The sequence below is a fragment of the Scyliorhinus torazame genome, unplaced genomic scaffold (genome assembly GCF_047496885.1).
Source record: "Scyliorhinus torazame isolate Kashiwa2021f unplaced genomic scaffold, sScyTor2.1 scaffold_492, whole genome shotgun sequence".
Taxonomy (NCBI): domain Eukaryota; kingdom Metazoa; phylum Chordata; class Chondrichthyes; order Carcharhiniformes; family Scyliorhinidae; genus Scyliorhinus; species Scyliorhinus torazame.
In genome coordinates, this window is record NW_027308219.1 from 54,833 (window position 1) to 77,941 (window position 23,109).

General features: G+C 57.7%; 1 protein-coding gene across 1 annotated transcript in view; it reads right to left on the reverse strand.

Moving 5' to 3' along the window:
* Positions 1-9,043: 9,043 nt before the first annotated feature.
* Positions 9,044-23,109, reverse strand: part of LOC140406356 (histone deacetylase 4-like) — an 84,440-nt gene continuing 70,374 nt past the window's right edge. The window contains 6 exon segments of the mRNA XM_072494454.1: positions 9,044-9,141; positions 9,144-9,200; positions 9,923-10,007; positions 13,231-13,364; positions 13,780-13,898; positions 17,888-17,985. Of these exon segments, the coding sequence (XP_072350555.1) occupies positions 9,044-9,141; positions 9,144-9,200; positions 9,923-10,007; positions 13,231-13,364; positions 13,780-13,898; positions 17,888-17,985 (591 nt within the window).

The following is a 23,109-nucleotide window of genomic DNA, read 5'->3' on the forward strand; positions in this document are numbered from 1 at the left end:
GGGTGGAAGCTGGGACGATAGTGACATTTAAGGGGCATCTTGACAAATATATGAATAGGATGGGAATAGAGGGATACGGACCCAGGAAGTGTAGAAGATTGTAGTTTAGTCGGGCAGCATGGTCGGCACGGGCTTGGAGGGCCGAGGGCCTGTTCCTGTGCTGTACATTTCTTTGTTCTTTGTTCTGACCCTCCCGGTCCACTCCCCTTTCTCCATGCGACGGTCCCAGAATAACTGTTTCCGGAACCTTGCTGATAAACTGCTGAGGGTGGACACTAAGTATTAATTGAATACCTCACACAATTAACCCCCGAGTTAATTGTTCTTGCTGCGCATCTGTTCGTCTCTGTGACCATCCCAAACTTTACCGTGCACTGATCGCTGTTTACTGAATGCTCCCATTCCAGCTGATGGCGCATCTTCCTTGACTGGACAGGACGGGCTGATTGGCCCACCCTCCCACCTACGGGCTGCCCCGCACCGTGCCCTCTTTTCGTTCCTCCTCCTCCTCCTCCCAGCCAAATTGATTCTGCGACGCTCCCACCCCCTTTTTCCCCCGGTCCTCTCCGGGGTCGCCGGTTGATGTGAACAAAATTACTGATCGTCCGCTCTCCCCTGGTCCTGTGGTCCAAAATATTTTAATACTGAGTGCGTGCGTGAATTGGGGGGGGGGGGGGGGGGCACGTCCCCGGAAAAAACTGCGGAGTAAACGTTCGATTATAAATACATCTCACGGTGGGGCGACGCCCGGAACTCCGATGGACTCGCGCCCCGTCCGGGAGGGATGTCGGAGACCCCGGGGGGTGAGTTCGCGGACGGGCGAGACTCCAATTGTCAAGCTTCTAGTGGTTATGTTCATGGGTGACCTCGATCAGGCAGAGTTCCATATATATATATAATTTTGTGTGTGTGTATATACTTTAAGAAAATTACATGGAAAATAGAAAGGGGGTAGCTGCGGGTTGGTTCCGGGCCAACGTGGGGAGGTTGGAGACGAGTTGGTCCGTAAACATCCCCTCGAAAACGACTCTTGTCGAGGCCAGGACCGAAGCCCTCCTATTCCTGCCCCTGTCGATGTGCCGGGGTGTGGTGACAGAGAAGGAAGGTTGGCGGGAGCGCGTGGCCGGAATCGTTCCGGAACTCTCCGCTGCCGGGTCGCGGGGAGGGGGGTGAGGACCGCCCGGTGCCCCTCAGGCGGATGATTCGTCGTCCATCGGCTCCTCGCTGTGAAGGGAGAGACGGGGGGGGCTTCGTCAACGGGGATCGATCAGGTGCTGGTCCTCTTTTTACCCCCCCCCACCCCCGCTCGCTCGCTCCGTCTCTTCCCCCCCCCCACCCCCCATCCCCCTCTCCCCTCGCTCGCTCTCTCCGTCTTTCCCCTTTGCTCTCTCCCCGTCTCCTCTCACTCCGTCCCTCTCTCTCTCCGCCTCTCCCCTTCGCTCTCACTCCGTCCGTCTCTCTCTCTCTCCGCCTCGCTCTCTCTGTCTCCTCTCGCTCTCACTCCGTCCTCTCTCTCTCCCCTTCGCTCTCACTCCGTCTCTCTCTCTCTCCACCTCTTCCCTCGCTCTCTCTCCATCTCCCCCCCTCGCTCACCGTCTTTCCCCTTCGCTCTCTCCCCTCGCTCTCTCTCCGCCTTCTCCCCCCCCCCCCGCTCGCTCACTCCATCTCGTTCCGTCTCCCCTGCTCTCGCTCTCCGTCCGACTCTCCCCTCGCTCGCTCTCCCCACCTCCCCTCTTCGCTCGCTCTCTCCGCCTCCCCTTCGCTCGCTCTCTCCGTCCCCCTCCCTTCCCCTCTCCCTCCCTCCCTTCCCCTCCCTCCCCCTCTCTCTCCCTCCCTCCCCCTCTCTTTCCCTCCCCCTCTCTCTCTCTCCGTCCCCCTCTCTCTCTCTCCGTCCCCCTCTCTCTCACTCCGTCCCCCTCTCTCTCTCTCCGTCCCCCTCTCTCTCTCTCCGTCCCCCTCTCTCTCTCTCTCCGTCCCCCTCTCTCTCTCTCTCCGTCCCCCCCTCTCTCTCTCCGTCCCCCCCTCTCTCTCTCCGTCCCCCCCTCTCTCTCTCCGTCCCCCCCTCTCTCTCTCCGTCCCCCCCTCTCTCTCGCTCCGTCCCCCTCTCTCTCTCTCCGTCCCCCTCTCTCTCTCTCCGTCCCCCTCTCTCTCTCTCCGTCCCCCTCTCTCCGTCCCCCTCTCTCTCCTCTCCGTCCCCCTCTCTCTCTCTCTCCGTCCCCCTCTCTCTCTCTCCGTCCCCCTCTCTCTCTCTCCGTCCCCCTCTCTCTCTCTCCGTCCCCCTCTCTCTCTCTCCGTCCCCCTCTCTCTCTCTCCGTCCCCCTCTCTCTCTCTCCGTCCCCCTCTCTCTCTCTCCGTCCCCCTCTCTCTCTCTCCGTCCCCCTCTCTCTCTCTCTCCGTCCCCCTCTCTCTCTCTCCGTCCCCCTCTCTCTCTCTCCGTCCCCCTCTCTCTCTCTCCGTCCCCCTCTCTCTCTCTCCGTCCCCCTCTCTCTCTCTCCGTCCCCCTCTCTCTCTCTCCGTCCCCCTCTCTCTCTCCGTCCCCCTCTCTCTCTCTCTCCGTCCCCCTCTCTCTCTCTCTCCATCCCCCCCTCTCTCTCTCTCTCTCTGTCCCTCTCTCTCTCTCTCTCTCTCCGTCCCTCTCTCTCTCTCTCTCTCTCTCTCTCTCTCTCTCTCGTCCCCCTCTCTCTCTCTCCGTCCCCCTCTCTCTCTCTCCGTCCCCTCTCTCTCTCTCCGTCCCCCTCTCTCTCTCTCCGTCCCCCTCTCTCTCTCTCTGTCCCCCTCTCTCTCTCCCTCCGTCCCCCTCTCTCTCTCTCCCTCCGTCCCCCCCCCTCTCTCTCCCTCCGTCCCCCCCTCTCTCTCGCTCTCTCTCTCTCCATCCCTCCCTCTCTCTGTCCGTCCCCCTCTCTCTGTCCGTCCCCCTCTCTCTGTCCGTCCCCCTCTCTCTGTCCGTCCCCCTCTCTCTCTCTCTCCGTCCCCCTCTCTCTCTCTCCGTCCCCCTCTCTCTCTCTCCGTCCCCCTCTCTCTCTCTCCGTCCCCCTCTCTCTCTCTCCGTCCCCTCTCTCTCTCTCCGTCCCCCTCTCTCTCTCTCCGTCCCCCCCTCTCTCTCTCTCTCTCTGTCCCTCTCTCTCTCTCTCTCTCCATCCCCCCCTCTCTCTCTCTCTCTCTGTCCCTCTCTCTCTCTCTCTCTCCGTCCCCCTCTCTCTCTCTCTCCGTCCCCCTCTCTCTCTCTCTCTCTCTCTCTCGCTCTCTCTCTCTCCATCCCCCCCCTCTCTCTGTCCGTCCCCTCTCTCTGTCCGTCCCCCCTCTCTCTGTCCGTCCCCCTCTCTCTCTGTCCGTCCCCCTCTCTCTCTGTCCGTCCCCCTCTCTCTCTGTCCGTCCCCCTCTCTCTCTGTCCGTCCCCCTCTCTCTCTGTCCGTCCCCCTCTCTCTCTGTCCGTCCCCCCTCTCTCTCTCTCTCCGTCCCCCTCTCTCTCTCTCTCCGTCCCTCTCTCTCTCTCTCTCTCTCTCTCTCTCTCTCTCTCGCTCTCTCTCTCTCCATCCCTCCCTCTCTCTGTCCGTCCCCCCTCTCTCTGTCCGTCCCCCTCTCTCTCTGTCCGTCCCCCTCTCTCTCTGTCCGTCCCCCTCTCTCTCTGTCCGTCCCCTCTCTCTCTGTCCGTCCCCCTCTCTCTCTCTCCGTCCCCCTCTCTCTCTCTCCGTCCCCCTCTCTCTCTCTCCGTCCCCCTCTCTCTCTCTCCGTCCCCCTCTCTCTCTCTCCGTCCCCCTCTCTCTCTCTCTCTCCGTCCCCTCTCTCTCTCTCTCTCCGTCCCCCTCTCTCTCTCTCTCTCCGTCCCCCTCTCTCTCTCTCTCTCCGTCCCCCTCTCTCTCTCTCTCTCCGTCCCCCTCTCTCTCTCTCTCTCCGTCCCCTCTCTCTCTCTCTCTCCGTCCCCTCTCTCTCTCTCTCTCTCTCTCTCCTCCGTCCCCCTCTCTCTCTCTCTCTCCGTCCCCCCTCTCTCTCTCTCTCTCCGTCCCCCTCTCTCTCTCTCTCTCCGTCCCCCTCTCTCTCTCTCTCTCCGTCCCCCCTCTCTCTCTCTCTCCGTCCCCCCTCTCTCTCTCTCTCCGTCCCCCTCTCTCTCTCTCTCTCCGTCCCCCTCTCTCTCTCTCTCTCCGTCCCCCTCTCTCTCTCTCTCTCCGTCCCCCTCTCTCTCTCTCTCTCCGTCCCCCTCTCTCTCTCTCTCTCCGTCCCCCTCTCTCTCTCTCTCTCCGTCCCCCTCTCTCTCTCTCTCTCCGTCCCCTCTCTCTCTCTCTCTCCGTCCCCCTCTCTCTCTCTCTCTCCGTCCCCCTCTCTCTCTCTCTCTCCGTCCCCCTCTCTCTCTCTCTCTCCGTCCCCCTCTCTCTCTCTCTCTCCGTCCCCTCTCTCTCTCTCTCTCCGTCCCCCTCTCTCTCTCTCTCTCCGTCCCCCTCTCTCTCTCTCTCTCCGTCCCCCTCTCTCTCTCTCTCTCCGTCCCCCTCTCTCTCTCTCTCTCCGTCCCCCTCTCTCTCTCTCTCTCCGTCCCCCTCTCTCTCTCTCTCTCCGTCCCCCTCTCTCTCTCTCTCTCCGTCCCCCTCTCTCTCTCTCTCTCCGTCCCCCTCTCTCTCTCTCTCTCCGTCCCCCTCTCTCTCTCTCTCTCCGTCCCCCTCTCTCTCTCTCTCTCCGTCCCCCTCTCTCTCTCTCTCTCCGTCCCCCTCTCTCTCTCTCTCTCCGTCCCCCTCTCTCTCTCTCTCTCTCCCGTCCCCTCTCTCTCTCTCTCTCCGTCCCCCTCTCTCTCTCTCTCTCCGTCCCCCTCTCTCTCTCTCTCTCCGTCCCCCTCTCTCTCTCTCTCTCCGTCCCCCTCTCTCTCTCTCTCTCCGTCCCCCTCTCTCTCTCTCTCTCCGTCCCCCTCTCTCTCTCTCTCTCCGTCCCCTCTCTCTCTCTCTCTCCGTCCCCCTCTCTCTCTCTCTCTCCGTCCCCCTCTCTCTCTCTCCTCTCCGTCCCCCTCTCTCTCTCTCTCTCCGTCCCCCTCTCTCTCTCTCTCTCCGTCCCCCTCTCTCTCTCTCTCTCCGTCCCCCTCTCTCTCTCTCTCTCCGTCCCCCTCTCTCTCTCTCTCTCCGTCCCCCTCTCTCTCTCTCTCTCCGTCCCCCTCTCTCTCTCTCTCTCCGTCCCCCTCTCTCTCTCTCTCTCCGTCCCCCTCTCTCTCTCTCTCTCCGTCCCCCTCTCTCTCTCTCTCTCCGTCCCCCTCTCTCTCTCTCTCTCCGTCCCCCTCTCTCTCTCTCTCTCCGTCCCCCTCTCTCTCTCTCTCTCCGTCCCCCTCTCTCTCTCTCTCTCCGTCCCCCTCTCTCTCTCTCTCTCCGTCCCCCTCTCTCTCTCTCTCTCCGTCCCCCTCTCTCTCTCTCTCTCCGTCCCCCTCTCTCTCTCTCTCTCCGTCCCCCTCTCTCTCTCTCTCTCTCGTCCCCCTCTCTCTCTCTCTCTCCGTCCCCCTCTCTCTCTCTCTGCTCCGTCCCCCTCTCTCTCTCTCTCTCCGTCCCCCTCTCTCTCTCTCTCTCCGTCCCCCTCTCTCTCTCTCTCTCTCCGTCCCCCTCTCTCTCTCTCTCTCTCCGTCCCCCTCTCTCTCTCTCTCTCTCTCCGTCCCCCTCTCTCTCTCTCTCTCCTCCCCCCCTCTCTCTCTCTCTCTCCGTCCCCCTCTCTCTCTCTCTCTCTCTCCGTCCCCCTCTCTCTCTCTCTCTCTCTCCGTCCCCCTCTCTCTCTCTCTCTCTCTCCGTCCCCCTCTCTCTCTCTCTCTCTCTCCGTCCCCCTCTCTCTCTCTCTCTCTCTCCGTCCCCCTCTCTCTCTCTCTCTCTCTCCGTCCCCCTCTCTCTCTCTCTCTCTCTCCGTCCCCCTCTCTCTCTCTCTCTCTCTCCGTCCCCCTCTCTCTCTCTCTCTCTCTCCGTCCCCCTCTCTCTCTCTCTCTCTCTCGTCCCCCTCTCTCTCTCTCTCTCTCTCCGTCCCCCTCTCTCTCTCTCTCTCTCTCCGTCCCCTCTCTCTCTCTCTCTCTCTCCGTCCCCCTCTCTCTCTCTCTCTCTCTCCGTCCCCCTCTCTCTCTCTCTCTCTCTCCGTCCCCCTCTCTCTCTCTCTCTCTCTCCGTCCCCCTCTCTCTCTCTCTCTCTCTCCGTCCCCCTCTCTCTCTCTCTCTCTCTCCGTCCCCCTCTCTCTCTCTCTCTCTCTCTCCGTCCCCCTCTCTCTCTCTCTCTCTCTCCGTCCCCCTCTCTCTCTCTCTCTCTCTCCGTCCCCTCTCTCTCTCTCTCTCTCTCCGTCCCCCTCTCTCTCTCTCTCTCTCTCCGTCCCCTCTCTCTCTCTCTCTCTCTCCGTCCCCTCTCTCTCTCTCTCCCGTCCCCCTCTCTCTCTCTCTCCGTCCCCCTCTCTCTCTCTCTCTCTGTCCCCCTCTCTCTCTCTCTCTCCGTCCCCCTCTCTCTCTCTCTCTCCGTCCCCCTCTCTCTCTCTCTCCCCGTCCCCCTCTCTCTCTCTCTCCCCGTCCCCCTCTCTCTCTCTCTCTCTCCGTCCCCTCTCTCTCTCTCTCTCTCGTCCCCCTCTCTCTCTCTCTCTCTCCGTCCCCCTCTCTCTCTCTCTCTCCGTCCCCCTCTCTCTCTCTCTCTCTCCGTCCCCCTCTCTCTCTCTCTCTCCGTCCCCCTCTCTCTCTCTCTCCGTCCCCCTCTCTCTCTCTCTCTCCGTCTCCCCTCTCTCTCTCTCTCCGTCCCCCTCTCTCTCTCTCTCCGTCCCCCTCTCTCTCTCTCTCCGTCCCCCTCTCTCTCTCTCTCCGTCCCCCTCTCTCTCTCTCTCCGTCCCCCTCTCTCTCTCTCTCCGTCCCCCTCTCTCTCTCTCCGTCCCCCTCTCTCTCTCTCCGTCCCCCTCCAGATAGTAAAAGTTTCTACAAATACATAAAACAAAAAAGAGTGGCTAAGGTAAATATTGGAGATTTAATAATGGGAGATGAGCAAATGGCTGAGGAACTGAACAGGTTTTTTGGGTCGGTCTTCACAGTGGAAGACACAAATAACATGCCAGTGACAGATGGAAATGAGGCTATGACAGGTGAGGACCTTGAGAGGATTGTTATCACTAAGGAGGTAGTGATGGGCAAGCTAATGGGGCTAAAGGTAGACAAGTCTCCTGGCCCTGATGGAATGCATCCCAGAGTGCTAAAAGAGATGGCTAGGGAAATTGCAAACGCACGAGTGATAATTACCAAAATTCACTAGACTCTGGGGTGGTCCCGGCGGATTGGAAATGAGCAAACGTGACACCACTGTTTAAAAAAGGAGGTAGGCAGAAAGCGGGTAATTATAGGCCAGTGAGCTTAACTTCGGTAGTAGGGAAGATGCTGGAATCTATCATCAAGGGAGAAATAGCGAGGCATCTGGATGGAAATTGTCCCATTGGGCAGACGCAGCATGGGTTCATAAAGGGCAGTCGTGCCTAACTAATTGGGTGGGATTTTTTGAGGACATTACCAGTGCGGTAGATAACGGGGAGCCAATGGATGTGGTATATCTGGATTTCCAGAAGCCTTTGACAAGGTGCCACACAAAAGGTTGCTGCATAAGATAAAGATGCATGGCATTAAGGGGAAAGTAGGAGCATGGATAGAGGATTGATTAATTAATAGAAAGCAAAGAGTGGGGATTAATGGGTGTTTCTCTGGTTGGCAATCAGTAGCTAGTGGTGTCCCTCAGGGATCAGTGTTGGGCCACAGCTGTTCACAATTTACAGAGATGATTTGGAGTTGGGGACCAAGGGCAATGTGTCCAAGTTTGCAGACGACACTAAGATAAGTGGTAAAGCAAAAAGTGCAGAGGATACCGGAAGTCTGCAGAGGGATTTGGACAGGCTAAGTGAATGGGCTAGGGTCTGGCAGATGGAATACAATGTTGACAAATGTGAGGTTATCCATTTTGGTGGGAACAACAGCAAAAGGGATTATTATTTAGATGATAAAATATTAAAACATGCCGCTGTGCAGAGAGACCTGGGTGTGCTAGTGCGTAAGTCGCAAAAAGTTGGTTTACAGGTGCAGCAGGTGATTAAGAAGGCAAATGGAATTTTGTCCTTCATTGCTAGAGGGATGGAGTTTAAGACTAGGGAGGTTCTGCTGCAATTGCATAAGGTGTATGTGAGGCCACGTCTGGAGTATTGTGTTCAGTTTTGGTCTCCTTACCTGGGAAAGGACGTACTGGCACTGGAGGGTGTGCAGAGGAGATTCACTAGGTTAATCCCAGAGCTGAAGGGGTTGGATTACGAGGAGAGGTTGAGTAGACTGGGACTGTACTCGTTGGAATTTAGAAGGATGAGGGGGGACCTTATAGAAACATATAAGATTATGAAGGGAATAGATAGGATAGATGCGGGCAGGTTGTTTCCACTGGCGGGTGAAAGCAGAACTAGGGGGCACAGCCTCAAAATAAGGGGAAGGAGATTTAGGACTGAGTTTAGGAGGAACTTCTTCACCCAAAGGGTTGTGAATCTATGGAATTCCTTGCCCAGTGAAGCAGTAGAGGCTCCTTCATTCAATGTTTTTAAGATAAAGATAGATAGTTTTTTGAAGAATAAAGGGATTAAGGGTTATGGTGTTCGGGCGGGAAAGTGGAGCTGAGTCCACAAAAGATCAGCCATGATCTCATTGAATGGTGGAGCAGGCTCGAGGGGCCAGATGGCCGACTCCTGCTCCTAGTTCTCATGTTATTATGTCCCCCTCTCGCCGTCCCCCTCTCTCGCTCTCTCTCCGTCCCCTCTCTCTCTCTCTCTCTCTGTCTCTGTCCCCCTCTCTCTTTCTCTCTCTCTCTCTCTCTCTCTCTCTCTGTCCCCCTCTCTCTCCGTTTCCCCCCCCTCTCTCTTTCTCGCCGTTCCCCTCTCTCTCTCTCTCTCTCTCCGTCCCACTCTCTCTCTCTCTCTCTCTCCGTCTCTGTCCCCCTCTCTCTCTCTCTCTGTCCCCCTCTCTCTCTCCGTCTCTGTCCCCCCCCCTCTCTCCCTCTCCCTCTCTGTCTCCCCCTCTCTCCATCCCTCTCGCTGACCGTTCCCGCACTCACCCTCTGTCGGTGACCTGTCCGGCTGTGCCCCCCACCGACAGTGAGGCCAGGGACAGACTGACCGTCTCGCTCTCGTCCTGCTCCCGGCTCCGGATCCGGCCAGGGACAGACTGACCGTCTGGGAAAACCTCCGGACCGATTTCCAATATTGACCTGGCTCGAGGGGAGAGAGAGAGAGAGAGGGGTCAGAGTGCTGACCAACTGGGCAGGGGCGGGGGTCGCGGGGAGCTACCCCTGTCACCCTCCTATTTCCAAAGATACCCCCCCTCCATCCTTCATCCCCTCCCTCGCCCCACCTCCCTCCCTCCCCATCCCTCGACCCCCCCTCGACCCTACCCCCTCACCACCTTCCCCCCCTCCCCATCCCTCGACCCTTCTCCCTCCATCCCTCGCCCCCTCCCTCGCCCCCCCACCCTCGCCCCCCACCCTCGCCCCCCCACCCTCGCCCCCCCACCCTCGCCCCCCCACCCTCGCCCCCCCACCCTCGCCCCCCACCCTCGCCCCCCCACCCTCGCCCCCCCACCCTCGCCCCCCACCCTCGCCCCCCCACCCTCGCCCCCCCACCCTCGCCCCCCCCATCCCTCGCCCCCCCCACCCTCGCCCCCCCCCACCCTCGCCCCCCCCCACCCTCGCCCCCCCCACCCTCGCCCCCCCCACCCTCGCCCCCCCCACCCTCGCCCCCCCCACCCTCGCCCCCCCCACCCTCGCCCCCCCCACCCTCGCCCCCCCACCCTCGCCCCCCCCACCCTCGCCCCCCCACCCTCGCCCCCCCCACCCTCGCCCCCCCACCCTCGCCCCCCCCACCCTCGCCCCCCCCATCCCTCGCCCCCCCCCATCCCTCGCCCGCCCCCCCTCCCTCCCTCCCTCACACTCACTCTGTACGCGGATGACCCTCTCCAGGGACTGGACACTGTTGCTATTCGGCCGTTGGTGCAGCGTCTGTTCAGGCAGTGACTCCAGCTGGAGGGAGGGGGGAGGGAGAGAGAGAAACACCACATCACTGATCAGGGAGAGACCCACACCATCCCTTTGTGTCTGTCCCACCGTCTGTCCCTTCGCTCCCCGTCTGCTGCTCTCCCTTCTGTCCGCTGCTCTCTCTCGTCCGTCTGTCGCTCTCCCTTCTCCGTCTGTCGCTCTCCCTTCTGTCCGCTGCTCTCTCTCGTCTGTCTGCTGCTCTCCCTTCTCTGTCTGTCGCTCTCCCTTCTCCGTCTGTCGCTCTCCCTTCTCCGTCTGTCGCTCTCTCTCGTCCGTCTGTCGCTCTCCCTTCTCCGTCTGTCGCTCTCTCTCTCGTCCGTCTGTCGCTCTCCCTTCTCCGTCTGTCGCTCTCCCTTCTCCGTCTGTCGCTCTCCCTTCTCCGTCTGTCGCTCTCCCTTCTCCGTCTGTCGCTCTCCCTTCTGTCCGCTGCTCTCTCTCGTCTGTCTGCTGCTCTCCCTTCTCTGTCTGTCGCTCTCCCTTCTCCGTCTGTCGCTCTCCCTTCTCCGTCTGTCGCTCTCTCTCGTCCGTCTGTCGCTCTCCCTTCTCCGTCTGTCGCTCTCTCTCTCGTCCGTCTGTCGCTCTCCCTTCTCCGTCTGTCGCTCTCCCTTCTCCGTCTGTCGCTCTCCCTTCTCCGTCTGTCGCTCTCCCCCTCTTCTGTCTGTCGCTCTCCCCCTCTTCTGTCTGTCGCTCTCCCCCTCGTCCGTCTGTCGCTCTCCCTTCTCCGTCTGTCGCTCTCCCTTCTCCGTCTGTCGCTCTCCCTTCTCCGTCTGTCGCTCTCCCTTCTCCGTCTGTCGCTCTCCCTTCTCTGTCTGTCGCTCTCCCCCTCGTCCGTCTGTCGCTCTCCCTTCTCCGTCTGTCGCTCTCCCTTCTCTGTCTGTCGCTCTCCCCCTCGTCCGTCTGTCGCTCTCCCTTCTCCGTCTGTCGCTCTCTCTTGTCCGTCTGTCGCTCTCCCTTCTCCGTCTGTCGCTCTCCCTTCTCCGTCTGTCGCTCTCCCTTCTCCGTCTGTCGCTCTCCCTTCTCCGTCTGTCGCTCTCCCTTCTCCGTCTGTCGCTCTCCCTTCTCCGTCTGTCGCTCTCCCCCTCTTCTGTCTGTCGCTCTCCCTTCTCCGTCTGTCGCTCTCCCCCTCGTCCGTCTGTCGCTCTCCCCCTCGTCTGTCTGTCGCTCTCCCTTCTCCGTCTGTCGCTCTCCCTTCTCCGTCTGTCGCTCTCCCCCTCTTCTGTCTGTCGCTCTCCCTTCTCCGTCTGTCGCTCTCCCCCTCGTCCGTCTGTCGCTCTCTCTCTCGTCCGTCTGTCGCTCTCCCTTCTCCGTCGGTCGCTCTCCCTTCTCCGTCTGTCGCTCTCCCTTCTCCGTCTGTCGCTCTCCCCCTCGTCCGTCTGTCGCTCTCCCTTCTCCGTCTGTCGCTCTCCCTTCTCCGTCTGTCGCTCTCCCTTCTCTGTCTGTCGCTCTCCCCCTCGTCCGTCTGTCGCTCTCTCCCTTCTCCGTCTGTCGCTCTCCCTTCTCTGTCTGTCGCTCTCCCCCTCGTCCGTCTGTCGCTCTCCCTTCTCCGTCTGTCGCTCTCCCTTCTCCGTCTGTCGCTCTCCCTTCTCCGTCTGTCGCTCTCCCTTCTCCGTCTGTCGCTCTCCCTTCTCTGTCTGTCGCTCTCCCCCTCTTCTGTCTGTCGCTCTCCCTTCTCCGTCTGTCGCTCTCTCCCTTCTCCGTCTGTCGCTCTCTCTTGTCCGTCTGTCGCTCTCTCTCTTGTCCGTCTGTCGCTCTCCCTTCTCCGTCTGTCGCTCTCCCTTCTCTGTCTGTCGCTCTCCCTTCTCCGTCTGTCGCTCTCCCCCTCTTCTGTCTGTCGCTCTCCCTTCTCCGTCCGTCGCTCTCCCTTCTCTGTCTGTCGCTCTCCCTTCTCCGTCTGTCGCTCTCCCCCTCTTCTGTCTGTCGCTCTCCCCCCTCTTCTGTCTGTCGCTCTCCCCCTCTTCTGTCTGTCGCTCTCCCTTCTCCGTCTGTCGCTCTCCCTTCTCTGTCTGTCGCTCTCCCCCTCTTCTGTCTGTCGCTCTCCCTTCTCCGTCTGTCGCTCTCCCTTCTCTGTCTGTCGCTCTCCCTTCTCCGTCTGTCGCTCTCCCCCTCTTCTGTCTGTCGCTCTCCCTTCTCCGTCTGTCGCTCTCCCTTCTCTGTCTGTCGCTCTCCCTTCTCCGTCTGTCGCTCTCCCCCTCTTCTGTCTGTCGCTCTCCCCCTCTTCTGTCTGTCGCTCTCCCCCTCTTCTGTCTGTCGCTCTCTCTTGTCCGTCTGTCGCTCTCCCTTCTCCGCCTGTCGCTCTCCCTTCTCCGTCTGTCGCTCTCCCTTCTCCGCCTGTCGCTCTCTCTCTTGTCCGTCTGTCGCTCTCTCTCTTGTCCGTCTGTCGCTCTCCCTTCTCCGTCTGTCGCTCTCCCTCCTCCGTCTGTCGCTCTCCCTTCTCCGTCTGTCGCTCTCCCCCTCTTCTGTCTGTCGCTCTCCCCCTCTTCCGTCTGTCGCTCTCCCCCTCTTCCGTCTGTCGCTCTCCCCCTCGTCCGTCTGTCGCTCTCCCCCTCGTCCGTCTGTCGCTCTCCCCCTCGTCCGTCTGTCGCTCTCCCCCTCGTCTGTCTGTCGCTCTCCCCCTCTTCTGTCTGTCGCTCTCCCCCTCTTCCGTCTGTCGCTCTCCCCCTCTTCCGTCTGTCGCTCTCCCCCTCTTCTGTCTGTCGCTCTCCCCCTCTTCTGCCTGTCGCTCTCCCTTCTCCGTCTGTCGCTCTCCCCCTCTTCTGTCTGTCGCTCTCCCCCTCTTCCGTCTGTCGCTCTCCCCCTCTTCCGTCTGTCGCTCTCCCCCTCGTCCGTCTGTCGCTCTCCCCCTCGTCCGTCTGTCGCTCTCCCCCTCGTCCGTCTGTCGCTCTCCCCCTCGTCTGTCTGTCGCTCTCCCCCTCTTCTGTCTGTCGCTCTCCCCCTCTTCCGTCTGTCGCTCTCCCCCTCTTCCGTCTGTCGCTCTCCCCCTCTTCTGTCTGTCGCTCTCCCCCTCTTCTGTCTGTCGCTCTCCCTCTCCGTCTGTCTGTCGCTCTCCCCCTCTTCTGTCTGTCGCTCTCCCCCTCGTCCGTCTGTCGCGCTCCCTCTTGTTTCAAAACTCTCTCTCGCTCCCCCTCTCCCTTCCTCCGTCTCTCTGCCGCTCGTCCCCCCCTCTTTCAATACGTCCCCCACCCTCTGGGGGTGGGAGGGGGAAAGTTACCTCCTTCCCGAGCAGCGCCGTCACGCACGCCTCGGACGCGTCGCAGATGGCCGTGAGGTCGTGACCTCCCTCCAACACCAGGGCCAGCCGTCCATCGCTGACGGTCATCAGCTGCCGGGTCAGGTGTCCGAAACCTGGGGGGGGGGGGGAATCGAGTTGTCAATGCCAACACGCGGAGAACACGCGGAGAAGAGCTCGGGTCCCACCAACTCAAACACTCGCCCGGACACAGACGTGCAAGACACGCGTGTCAACGAACGCACACGGACTTGGGTGTGAACGCCAGCACGGTGACACGCATACATGCACCCCCATGCACGTATGCACGCACGCAGTGCACAAGTGCGCACACACACCCGCTCGAGTGCGAGCACACCCTTGTGAACTTGCACATCTGTGTACACGTTTGTGCACACCATAGCGTGCACGCCCACACCGTTGTGCACTCACACACGCATGCACACTCGCTCACACCCACGCACTTGTGCACTCGCAGCGCGCGCGCACACACAACAGCGAGACACGGGTTCGCGAGACCGGCCAACTCACATTTTGCGGACACCTTGTAGCCGCCGAGCTGGGGGGCGTGACCTTCGACGGAATCGAAACCCGAGGAGACCAAAACAACATCTGGGGCGAATTCGTTGGCGACCGGTATCACCACCGTCCTGGGCAAGATCACAAACCGTTCATTCCCGCTGTGCACAATCCCAATGGACCCAAACCCCTTCCCGCTCACTCCCACTCTACACAATCCCAATGGACCCAAACCCCTTCCCGTTCACTCCCACTCTACACAATCCCAATGGACCCAAACCCCTTCCCGTTCACTCACACTGTCCACAATCCCAATGGACCCAAACCCCTTCCCGCTCACTCCCACTGTACACAATCCCAATGGACCCAAACCACTTCCCGTTCACTCCCACTGTGCACAATCCCAATGGACCCAAACCCCTTCCCGTTCACTCCCACTCAACACAATCCCAATTGACCCGAACCCCTTCCCGTTCACTCCCACTGTACACAATCCCAATGGACCCAAACCCCTTCCCGTTCACTCACACTGTGCACAATCCCAATGGACCCGAACCCCTTCCCGTTCACCTCGCACTGTACACAATCCCAATGGACCCGAACCCCTTCCCGTTCACTCGCACTGTGCACAATCCCAATGGACCCAAACCCCTTCCCGTTCACTCCCACTGTGCACAATCCCAATGGACCCAAACCCCTTCCCATTCACTCCCAGTCTACACAATCCCAATGGACCCAAACCCCTTCCCGTTCACTCGCACTCTACACAATCCCAATGGACCCAAACCCCTTCCCGTTCACTCCCACTGTGCACAATCCCAATGGACCCAAACCCCTTCCTGTTCACTCCCACTCTACACAATCCCAATGGACCCAAACCCCTTCCCGTTCACTCCCACTCTACACAATCCCAATGGACCCAAACCCCTTCCCGTTCACTCCCACTGTGCACAATCCCAATGGACCCAAACCCCTTCCCGTTCACTCCCACTCTACACAATCCCACTGGAATCTGTCTCCAGTCAGGATCAGGACAATCCGGGCTGAATATGGGAGGGCACAGGAAGAACCCATGTGTGTGCGTGTGTGCGTGTGTGCGTGCGTAGGGAGGGGGGACTGGCAGGCGGTGAGCATTCCCCCTGCATCTGCCGCCCCCCCCCTTGTCCTTCTGGGGGGTAGAGGGGCCCCCGGGTTCGGGAGGGGTCTGTGGAGATTGGTGATTCGCTGCTTCGCGTCTCGTTGGACGGTTCGGCAGGGGAGGGAGCGGGTGTCGGAGGTGGGGGGGCGGGCGTGTCGATCATACATCATCATAGAATTTACAGTGCAGAAGGAGGCCATTCGGCCCATCGAGTCTGCACCGGCTCTTGGAAAGAGCACCCTACCCAAGGCCAACACCTCCAGCCTATCCCCATAACCCAGTAACCCCACCCAACACTAAGGGCAATTTTGGACACTAAGGGCAATTTATCGCGGCCAATCCACCTAACCTGCACATCTTTGGACTGTGGGAGGAAACCGGAGCACCCGGAGGAAACCCACGCAGACACGGGGAGAACGTGCAGACTCCGTACAGACAGTGACCCAAGCCGGGAATCGAACCTGGGACCCTGGAGCTGTGAAGCAATTGTGCTAGCCACTGTGCTACCGTGCTGCCTGCCCCTTCGAGCCGGGGCGGGGAGGGAGCGGATGTCGGAGGTCGGGCCTGTCGATCGGGGTGGGGTTGGGGGTGGGGGTGGTGGTTGGGGGAGGGGGGGGGTCAGCAGGCGAGTTACTCTCCGCAGGATTCGCAGCCTCCGACCTGCTCTGGGAGCCGCGGTATTTATACGGCCGGGTCCAGTTCAGTTTCTGGTCGATGGTAACCCCCGGGATGTCGATAGTGGGGTAGATTCCGCTGATGGTAATGACAGGGAGTGTCGAGGGGGGGGGGGCGAGGATTCGCAGCCTCCGACCTGCTCTGGGAGCCGCGGTATTTATACGGCCGGGTCCAGTTCAGTTTCTGGTCGATGGTAACCCCCCAGGATGTCGACAGTGGGGGAGATTCCATTGATGGTAATGACAGAGAGCCGAGGGGCAGGGCGAGGATTCCCAGTCTCCGACCTGCCCTGCCAGCCGCAGTATTTATACGGCCGGGTCCAGTTCAGTTTCTGGTCGATGGTAACCCCCCGGGATGTGGATAGTGGGGTAGATTCCGCTGATGGTAATGACAGAGAGTGTCGAGGGGGGAGGGGGGCGAGGATTCCCAGCCTCCGACCTGCTCTGGGAGCCGCGGTATTTATACAGGTTTCTCATCAATGGTAAACCCCAGGATGTCGATAGTGGTGAGGGATTCATCGATGTTAATGACGTGGAGTATCGAGGGGGGAGGGGGGCGAGGATTGCCAGCCTCCGACCTGCTCTGGGACCGCAGTATTTATACGGCCGGGTCCAGTTCAGTTTCTGGTCGATGGTAACCCCCGGGATGTCGATAGTGGGGGAGATTCCGCTGACGGTAATGACAGAGTGTCGAGGGGCAGGGCGAGGATTCCCAGTCTCCGACCTGCCCTGCCAGCCGCAGTATTTATACGGCCGGGTCCAGTTCAGTTCCTGAGTTCAACAATACAAAACTCGGGGGCCACGATCAACACGATGCATGGTAGTGAGAGCGTCGAATCATAGAATTTGCAGTGCAGCAGGAGGAGGGCATTCGACCCATCGAGTCTGCACCTGCCCTTGAAAAGAGCGCCTACCTTATGCCCACACCTCCACCCTATCCCCGTAACCCCATCTAACCTTTTTGGACACTAAGGGACAATTTACAGAGGTGATTTGGAGTTGGGGACCAAGGGCAATGTGTCCAAGTTTGCAGACGACACTAAGATGAGTGGTAAAGCAAAAAGTGCAGAGGATACCGGAAGTCTGCAGAGGGATTTGGATAGGTTAGGTGAATGGGCTAGGGTCTGGCAGATGGAATTCAATGTTGCCAAGTGCGAGGCTATCCATTTTGGAAGGAATAACAGCAGAATGGATTATTATTTAAACGGTAAGATGTTAAAACATGCTGCTGTGCAGAGAGACCTGGGTGTGCTAGTGCATGAGTCGCAAAAAGTTGGTGAGCAGGTGCAGCAGGTGATTAAGAAGGCGAGTGGAGTTTTGTCCTTCATTGCTAGAGGGATGGAGTTTAAGACTAGGGAGGTTATGCTGCAATTGTATGAGGTGTTAGTGAGGCCACACCTGGAGTATTGCGTTCAGTTTTGGTCTCCTTACTTGAGAAAGGACGTACTGGCACTGGAGGGTGTGCAGAGGAGATTCACTCGGTTAATCCCAGAGCTGAAGGGGTTGGATTACGAGGAGAGATTGAGTAGACTGGGACTGTACTCATTGGCGTTTAGAAGGATGAGGGGGGATCTTATAGAAACATTATGAAGGGAATAGATAGGATAGATGCGGGCAGGTTGTTTCCACTGGCGGGTGAAAGCAGAACTAGGGGGCATAGCCTCAAAATAAGGGGAAGTAGATTTAGGACTGAGTTTAGGAGGAACTTCTTCTCCCAAAGGGTTGTGAATCTCTGGAATTCCTTGCCCAGTGAAGCAGTAGAGGCTCCTTCATTCAATGTTTTTAAGATAAAGATAGATAGTTTTTTGAAGAATAAAGGGATTAAGGGTTATGGTGTTCGGGCCGGAAAGTGGAGCTGAGTCCACAAAAGATCAGCCACGATCTCACTGAACGGCGGAGCAGGCTCAAGGGGACAGGTGGCCGACTCCTGCTCCTAGTTCTGATGTTCTTATGTAGTTCTTATTTAGCACGGCCAATCCACCTAACCTGCACATCTTTGGACTGTTATGTTAATAATAATCTCATTGCGATGAAGTTACTGTGACAAACCCCTAGTCGCCACATTCCGGCACCTGTTCGGGTACACGGAGGGAGAATTCAGAATGTCCAATTCACCCAACAGCAGGACTTGTGGGAGGAAACCGGAGCCCCCGGAGGAAACCCACGCAGACACGGGGAGGACGTGCAGACTCCGCACAGACAGTGACCCAAGCCGGGAATCGAACCCGGGACACTGGAGCTGTGAGGCAGCAGTGCTAACCACGGTGGGACCGAGCCGCCCACCCATCCCCGCTCCCGGCTGGTCTACCTGAATGCTGCCAAATATTCGGCGTCTCCCATCGGGGGGTCGAGACCACCTGTCCAGGCGATATTCACGTTGAAACCCTCTCCAGGGCCACTCCCCACCTGAACGGGAAAAAGACACTGGGTCAGAGAACAGAACATTTCTGAGTCAAGGCACTCCCAGGACAGGTACAGCACGGGGTTAAATACAGAGTAAAGCTCCCTCTACACTGTCCCCATCAAACACTCCCAGGACAGGTACAGCACGGGGTTAGATACAGAGTAAAGCTCCCTCTACACTGTCCCCAACAAACACTCCCAGGACAGGTACAGCACGGGGTTAGATACAGAGTAAAGCTCCCTCTACACTGTCCCCATCAAACACCCCAGGACAGGTACAGCACGGGGTTAGATACAGAGTAAAGCTCCCTCTACACTGTCCCCCATCAAACACTCCCAGGACAGGTACAGCACGGGGTTAGATACAGAGTAAAGCTCCCTCTACACTGTCCCCATCAAACACTCCCAGGACAGGTACAGCACGGGGTTCGATACAGAGTAAAGCTCCCTCTACACTGTCCCCATAAAACACTCCCAGGACAGGTACAGCACGGGGTTAGATACAGAGTAAAGCTCCCTCTACACTGTCCCCATCAAACACTCCCAGAACAGGTGCAGCACGGGGTTAGATACAGAGTGAAGCTCCCTCTACACTGTCCCCATCAAACACTCCCAGGACAGGTACAGCACGGGGTTAGATACAGAGTAAAGCTCCCTCTACACTGTCCCCGTCAAACACTCCCAGGACAGGTGCAGCACGGGGTTAGATACAGAGTAAAGCTCCCTCTACACTGTCCCCGTCAAACACTCCCAGGACAGGTACAGCACGGGGTTAGATACAGAGTAAAGCTCCCACTACACTGTCCCCATCAAACACTCCCAGGACAGGTACAGCATGGGGTTAGATACAGAGTAAAGCTCCCTCTACACTGTCCCCATCAAACCCTCCCAGGACAGGTACAGCACGGGGTTAGATACAGAGTAAAGCTCCCTCTATACTGTCCCCATCAAACACTCCCAGGACAGGTACAGCACGGGGTTAGATACAGAGTAAAGCTCCCTCTACACTGTCCCCATCAAACACTCCCAGGACAGGTACAGCACGGGGTTAGATACAGAGTAAAGCTCCCTCTACACTGTCCCCATCAAACACTCCCAGGACAGGTACAGCACGGGGTTAGATACAGAGTAAAGCTCTCTCTACACTGTCCCCATCAAACACTCCCAGGACAGGTACAGTACGGGGTTAGACACAGAGTAAAGCTCCCTCTACACTGTCCCCATCAAACACTCCCAGGACAGGTACAGCACGGGGTTAGATACAGAGTAAAGCTCCCTCTACACTGTCCACATCAAACACTCCCAGGACAGGTACAGCACGGGGTTAGATACAGAGTAAAGCTCCCTCTACACTGTCCCCATCAAACACTCCCAGGACAGGTACAGCACGGGGTTAGATACAGAGTAAAGCTCCCTCTACACTGTCCCCATCAAACACTCCCAGGACAGGTACAGCACGGGGTTAGATACAGAGTAAAGCTCCCTCTACACTGTCCCCATCAAACACTCCCAGGACAGGTACAGCACGGGGTTAGATACAGAGTAAAGCTCCCTCTACACTGTCCCCATCAAACACTCCCAGGACAGGTACAGCACGGGGTTAGATACAGAGTAAAGCTCCCTCTACACTGTCCACATCAAACACTCCCAGGACAGGTACAGCACGGGGTTAGATACAGAGTAAAGCTCCCTCTACACTGTCCCCATCAAACACTCCCAGGACAGGTACAGCACGGGGTTAGATACAGAGTAAAGCTCCCTCTACACTGTCCCCATCAAACACTCCCAGGACAGGTACAGCACGGGGTTAGATACAGAGTAAAGCTCCCTCTACACTGTCCCCATCAAACACTCCCAGGACAGGTACAGCACGGGGTTAGATACAGAGTAAAGCTCCCTCTACACTGTCCCCATCAAACACTCCCAGGACAGGTACAGCACGGGGTTAGATACAGAGTAAAGCTCTCTCTACACTGTCCCCATCAAACACTCCCAGGACAGGTACAGTACGGGGTTAGACACAGAGTAAAGCTCCCTCTACACTATCCCCCATTAAAGACTCCCAGGACAGGTACAGCACGGGGTTAGATACAGAGTAAAGCTCTCTCTACATTGTCCCCATCAAACACTCCCAGGACAGGTACAGCACAGGGTTAGATACAGAGTAAAGCTCCCTCTACACTGCCCCATCAAACACTCCCAGGAAAGGTACAGCACGGGGTTAGATACAGAGTAAAGCTCCCTCTACACTGTCCCCATCAAACACTCCCACGACAGGTACAGCACGGGGTTAGATACAGAGTAAAGCTCCCACTACACTGTCCCCATCAAACACTCCCAGGACAGGTACAGCATGGGGTTAGATACAGAGTAAAGCTCCCTCTACACTGTCCCCATCAAACCCTCCCAGGACAGGTACAGCACGGGGTTAGATACAGAGTAAAGCTCCCTCTACACTGTCCCCATCAAACCCTCCCAGGACAGGTACAGCACGGGGTTAGATACAGAGTAAAGCTCCCTCTACACTGTCCCCATCAAACACTCCCAGGACAGGTACAGCACGGGGTTAGATACAGAGTAAAGCTCCCTCTACACTGTCCCCATCAAACACTCCCAGGACAGGTACAGCACGGGGTTAGATACAGAGTAAAGCTCTCTCTACACTGTCCCCATCAAACACTCCCAGGACAGGTACAGTACGGGGTTAGACACAGAGTAAAGCTCCCTCTACACTGTCCCCATCAAACACTCCCAGGACAGGTACAGCACGGGGTTAGATACAGAGTAAAGCTCCCTCTACACTGTCCACATCAAACACTCCCAGGACAGGTACAGCACGGGGTTAGATACAGAGTAAAGCTCCCTCTACACTGTCCCCATCAAACACTCCCAGGACAGGTACAGCACGGGGTTAGATACAGAGTAAAGCTCCCTCTACACTGTCCCCATCAAACACTCCCAGGACAGGTACAGCACGGGGTTAGATACAGAGTAAAGCTCCCTCTACACTGTCCCCATCAAACACTCCCAGGACAGGTACAGCACGGGGTTAGATACAGAGTAAAGCTCCCTCTACACTGTCCCCATCAAACACTCCCAGGACAGGTACAGCACGGGGTTAGATACAGAGTAAAGCTCCCTCTACACTGTCCACATCAAACACTCCCAGGACAGGTACAGCACTGGGTTAGATACAGAGTAAAGCTCCCTCTACACTGTCCCCATCAAACACTCCCAGGACAGGTACAGCACGGGGTTAGATACAGAGTAAAGCTCCCTCTACACTGTCCCCATCAAACACTCCCAGGACAGGTACAGCACGGGGTTAGATACAGAGTAAAGCTCCCTCTACACTGTCCCCATCAAACACTCCCAGGACAGGTACAGCACGGGGTTAGATACAGAGTAAAGCTCTCTCTACACTGTCCCCATCAAACACTCCCAGGACAGGTACAGTACGGGGTTAGACACAGAGTAAAGCTCCCTCTACACTATCCCCCATTAAAGACTCCCAGGACAGGTACAGCACGGGGTTAGATACAGAGTAAAGCTCTCTCTACATTGTCCCCATCAAACACTCCCAGGACAGGTACAGCACAGGGTTAGATACAGAGTAAAGCTCCCTCTACACTGCCCCATCAAACACTCCCAGGAAAGGTACAGCACGGGGTTAGATACAGAGTAAAGCTCCCTCTACACTGTCCCCATCAAACACTCCCACGACAGGTACAGCACGGGGTTAGATACAGAGTAAAGCTCCCTCTACACTGTCCCCATCAAACACTCCCAGGACAGGTACAGCACGGGGTTAGATACAGAGTAAAGCTCTCTCTACACTGTCCCCATCAAACACTCCCAGGACAGGTACAGTACGGGGTTAGACACAGAGTAAAGCTCCCTCTACACTATCCCCCATTAAAGACTCCCAGGACAGGTACAGCACGGGGTTAGATACAGAGTAAAGCTCTCTCTACATTGTCCCCATCAAACACTCCCAGGACAGGTACAGCACAGGGTTAGATACAGAGTAAAGCTCCCTCTACACTGCCCCATCAAACACTCCCAGGAAAGGTACAGCACGGGGTTAGATACAGAGTAAAGCTCCCTTGACACTGTCCCCATCTAACACTCCAAGGACAGGTACAGCACGGGGTTAGATTCAGAGTAAAGCTCACTCAACACTGTCCCCATCAAACACTCCCAGGACAGGTACAGCATGGGGTTAGATACAGAGTAAAGCTCCCTCTACACTGTCCCCATCAAATACTCCCAGGACAGGTACAGCACGGGGTTAGATACAGAGTAAAGCTCCCTCGACACTGTCCCCCATCAAACACTCCCAGGACAGGTACAGCACGGGGTTAGATACAGAGTAAAGCTCCCTCTACACTATCCCCCATGAAAGACTCCCAGGACAGGTACAGCACGGGGTTAGATACAGAGTAAAGCTCCCTCTACACTATCCCCCATCAAAGACTCCCAGGACAGGTACAGCACGGGGTTAGATACAGAGTAAAGCTCCCTCTACACTGTCCCAATCAAACACTCCCAGGACAGGTACAGCACGGGGTTAGATACAGAGTAAAGCTCCCTCTACACTGTCCCCATCAATCACTCCCAGGACAGGTACAGCACGGGATTAGATAGAGAGTAAAGCTCCCTCTACACTGTCCCCATCAAACACTCCCAGGACAGGTACAGCACGGGGTTAGATACAGAGTAAAGCTCCCTCTTCACCGTCCCCATCAAACACTCCCAGGACAGGTACAGCACGGGGTTAGATACAGAGTAAAGCTCCCTCTACACTGTCCCCATCAAACACTCCCAGGACAGGTACAGCACAGGGTTAGATACTGAGTAAAGCTCCCTCTACACTGTCCCCATCAAACACTCCCAGGACAGGTACAGCACGGGGTTAGATACAGAGTAAAGCTCCCTCTACACTGTCCCCATCAAACACTCCCAGGACAGGTACAGTACGGGGTTAGATACAGAGTAAAGCTCCCTCTACACTGTCCCCATCAAACACTCCCAGGACAGGTACAGCACGGGGTTAGATACAGAGTAAAGCTCCCTCTACACTGTCCCCATCAAACACTCCCAGGACAGGTACAGTACGGGGTTAGA